Source organism: Medicago sativa, chromosome 8 (genome assembly GCF_051527215.1).
Source record: "Medicago sativa cultivar Bolivia chromosome 8, Bolivia_mono, whole genome shotgun sequence".
Taxonomy (NCBI): Eukaryota; Viridiplantae; Streptophyta; class Magnoliopsida; order Fabales; family Fabaceae; genus Medicago; species Medicago sativa.
The window spans coordinates 65,777,038-65,780,798 of NC_140756.1; the positions used below are offsets into that span (position 1 = coordinate 65,777,038).

General features: G+C 30.8%; 1 protein-coding gene across 1 annotated transcript; it reads left to right on the forward strand.

The window, feature by feature from the left end:
* The first annotated feature begins 297 nt into the window (after positions 1-297).
* On the forward strand, positions 298-1,396 carry LOC146900595 (uncharacterized). Its single transcript, XM_085732092.1, has one exon. It carries the CDS (start codon positions 368-370, stop codon positions 1,217-1,219), a length of 852 nt encoding a protein of 283 aa, XP_085588218.1. The 5' UTR covers positions 298-367; the 3' UTR covers positions 1,220-1,396.
* Positions 1,397-3,761: the final 2,365 nt, after the last annotated feature.

A 3,761-nucleotide genomic window follows, 5' to 3' on the forward strand; every position in this document is an offset into this window, starting at 1 on the left:
TGACATATGGTTGAGTAGATGGGAATATTGATTCATCATAAGGGGAAACCAGGAAGCATATACTTGCAATGTCATGTATCAATTGTTTGTGTACGACCACCAATTTACACAGTCCATCTTACCGCCTTAGGATTAATTAAATCACAATGTTAAGGAATTGTAGGCCTAAAATAAAACAAAACAATCGAAAAGGTAGGGAGACCCACATTGCATCACATGCACGTATAATACTCAAATAATTAAAGTCCTACAATTCTCTTTTAACACATTCCTATAAATAGATTGAAGAAGCACTAATTGCAAAACAAGCAACATTTAATCCTTGTTTTAGTGCTCTTCTAAGTAAACAACAAAAGAACAAATAAAAATGGAAACAATTTCAATGTTACCATCTACTCATCAACCATTAAGATCAATTAGTTTACCAACAAGAGTGCACCCATCTTCACAAAGAGTTGAAGCATTATTGAACCATCTTAAACCACAATGTTCATCTCAATCTTTTTCAAACACTTTATGTTTTGAATCAGAAACAATTCAGAGTGATTTGGTTGTGCTTGCAGAGTTATACAATTGCATGGAAGAACTCTTCCAATCTCAACAAACACAACAATCACTTTTGCACTATCAAAATGGGAAGCTAGTGGAAGATTCATTAAGTGGTTCAGTTACACTTTTAGATGCATGTAATTCATCAAGGGAATTACTCTTGAATCTCAAGGAACATGTGCAAACACTTCAATCAGCTATACGTAGAAGACGAGGAAATTCATCTTCAAGCATTGAAAGCAGCATATATGAGTATGATTGCTTTAGAAAGAAGGCAAAGAAGGAAATTTCAAAGCAACTTGGTGAAATGAAGAAAATGGAAAACAGAGTAAAGCTTTTTTCTATAATGGGCCAAGATCAAAATTTAATATTTTTGGCTAAAGTTTTAAGAGAAGCAAGTACCATCACAATATCTATATTTCGTTCTCTTTTGCTATTCATATCAACTCCAAGACTTCGAACAACAAAAGGGTCATCGTTGATCTCGAAGCTTAATCCAACAAGATTGTTTTCTTCAGAGAATGAACATAAGAACACAGATTTGGTAGCACTCTTGAGAGTGTTAGAGACATTGAATGTTAATGTGTGTGGACTTGAAGGTGGATTGGATTGCATTTTTAGATGTTTAGTAAGAAATAGAGTTTCATTTCTTAATATGCTTGCTCATTAGGAAAATGATGAGTAATGTATAAATCAGACTCCAATATTGTAAATGTGAATATGAGTGGTCATGTAGTCCAAATTTTTTAGGATTTGCTCTTTTACAAATCTATACTTGTTTGAATGAGCATCAACATGATTCAGATTTATATTATATCTTCACATATTTTCTATATGTTCTTGTTCATTTTATTTTTGCTTTATATTGTGAATTTTTTTTAATGTAAATATATAGAATTAATTAATATTCTTTGAATATGAGTCTTGAAAATGCATTAAAACTATGCAGTACTTTTTTTCTTAATTAAAACAATGTACTCGCTGTAACAGCAATTGCGTGCGAGGAAAAAAATAATTAAAGCTCTTTCCTCAAGCTACTAATTCCCCAGAAATTACTAGCTACTCTATTTTAGTTTGTAAAAAACAATTAAATTAAATTAATAAACGCTTAGATAAAATGATTTTGATAGTTCATGATATTTTTTGTCGCTACAAGAAATAATCTAATTTCACATACAATGTGATTTCTCCCCTCTTTTTCTCTACGCAAAAGTCAGAAATCAAACTCATGATTACTTGTTGAAGGGGTTTAAGTCCCCTTCTATTTGGACCAAATCTATTGTTATATAATCATGCTTGGAGTAATCAAATTCATGATTTGATTTCATATCATCAATCACCCATGTTATCTGGGTCATTTGGATTGCCTGAAATAGCATAAAATTCTAAGAGAAAGCAATCACCAAACCTGCAGCAATATCCCTGATTTTGGCTTCAATTAATGCTAGTACTTCTATTTCGAATACCCCAATTTTTTGCATCAACTATTTGAAAATTGCTGAAAATTTCAAAAAATTTGCCAAGCTCAAAAAATTGTGTAGTTGCTATGGAGGAACCTTGATGTTGATTGGATAAAAGTAAACACAAATGGATATGCAGTTGGCACTCCCTCCATAGTTGCAAGTGTTTCTATTTTCAGAGATTCTAGAGAAACTTTTGTGACTTGCTTTTCAATGAACATGAAATAATGCTCCTTGTGTTGAATTTCCTGCAATAATAACTGCAAAGGAGCACGCCAAGAATGAAGGTTGGACCAAGCTTTGGATAGAATCATATTCTCAAGTTGCGATTACGGCCTTTTCAAGTGACAATATTGTTTCTTGGAGTATAAGGAATAAATGGAACAATTGCACCCTCTTTACCAAAGTGATTCATTTTAAATGCAGTCACATCTTTAGAGAAGGGAATGATTGTACATATAAATTAGCTGATTATAGTCATATCAAGATATTGGTTTGTGGTCTAATTGTCCTTACTTCATTAGGAATGAGTTTCTTAGAGAGAGATTTGGATTTCCAAACTATCATTTTACCGGGGACAACCATATACAAGTGCAGCAAGATTCTTGGCACATGGTCTCAAACTTAGAGGAGTCTCAAAATTTTAAAAAATATTGAAAAAAAAAAACTTGTACCTATTGCCAAATTCCGTCACTAAATGTCTTTTTCCGTAGGTAAAAATATGAAAGACATCAATTTACTGTCAATTATGCATTGTTCGTAGATAAATGTCTATTTTTCTGCGGATAAAAGTCATGTTTGAATTATCCTCATATATTCAACTACAACTTAGTTGTATGTCACTATAAGTGGTGCTAGATTTTTTTCAATTCTTTTTAAATGATAAATTGTCAATATATAACGGGGCATCAGCATTGACGGAGACGGCCCTGCATTTTACTTTTTCTATTTTGTTGGGTTTCTTTAGGTCCTCCAACCTTGTATTTTTCCTTTAATAATATTAGATTAGATTAGATAGTGTTGTAGATGATTAGTGAGATTTTACTATGACAACCTACTTGAGATCTCAAAATCTCACAATGATGTCTTTGCAATCATCATGTTTTAAAAAAATGTATTATTATTGTTTCAATAATTACATACTTTATCAATAACTTATTTTTGTCAAAAAAATTAAAATAAATATTTGTTTTTTAATAGAAAATAACATCAAGCCATATTTGCTTCAAAAAAAAAAAACATCAAGCCATATCATTAGTAATCAAATAGCAATACAAGTACTACTATTATTTTTGTTCAATAACATTAATAATCAAAGGCATCTCAATAATTAAATATTTAGTTTTTTTCATAGTTAATAAATATTTAGTTTTGTTGAAGTTAATTGCAACTTGCAAGTACTATTATTAGTACCAGTCATCCGTACATTGTTACTCAAAATCCTTTCTCTCACTATTCAATGAATCTGGTTCTTCTTCCTTTGTTTAGAGGACAACATGTTAGCTCATGAGGTAGCACTTTCTTACACAAGAAAAATTTGTTGCAGATCGCTATACATAAAACATCTCCTATATAATATAAAACAATGTTGATAACTATACATAAAACATCTCATATTTTCCTAGTTAGTATATTTAAAAAAGGTGAAAAAGAGAAGTGAGAAAATAAGAAATGGAAAAAGATAAGTTTGAATATCTACTTATATATATAAGAAAGGAAATGTCCGTTGAAATTACCAATTTGCCCCTATGA

Bases quoted from the DNA above. Each gene is read 5' to 3' on its own strand.
- LOC146900595 (XM_085732092.1), top strand. From the start codon at position 368: ATGGAAACAATTTCAATGTTACCATCTACTCATCAACCATTAAGATCA.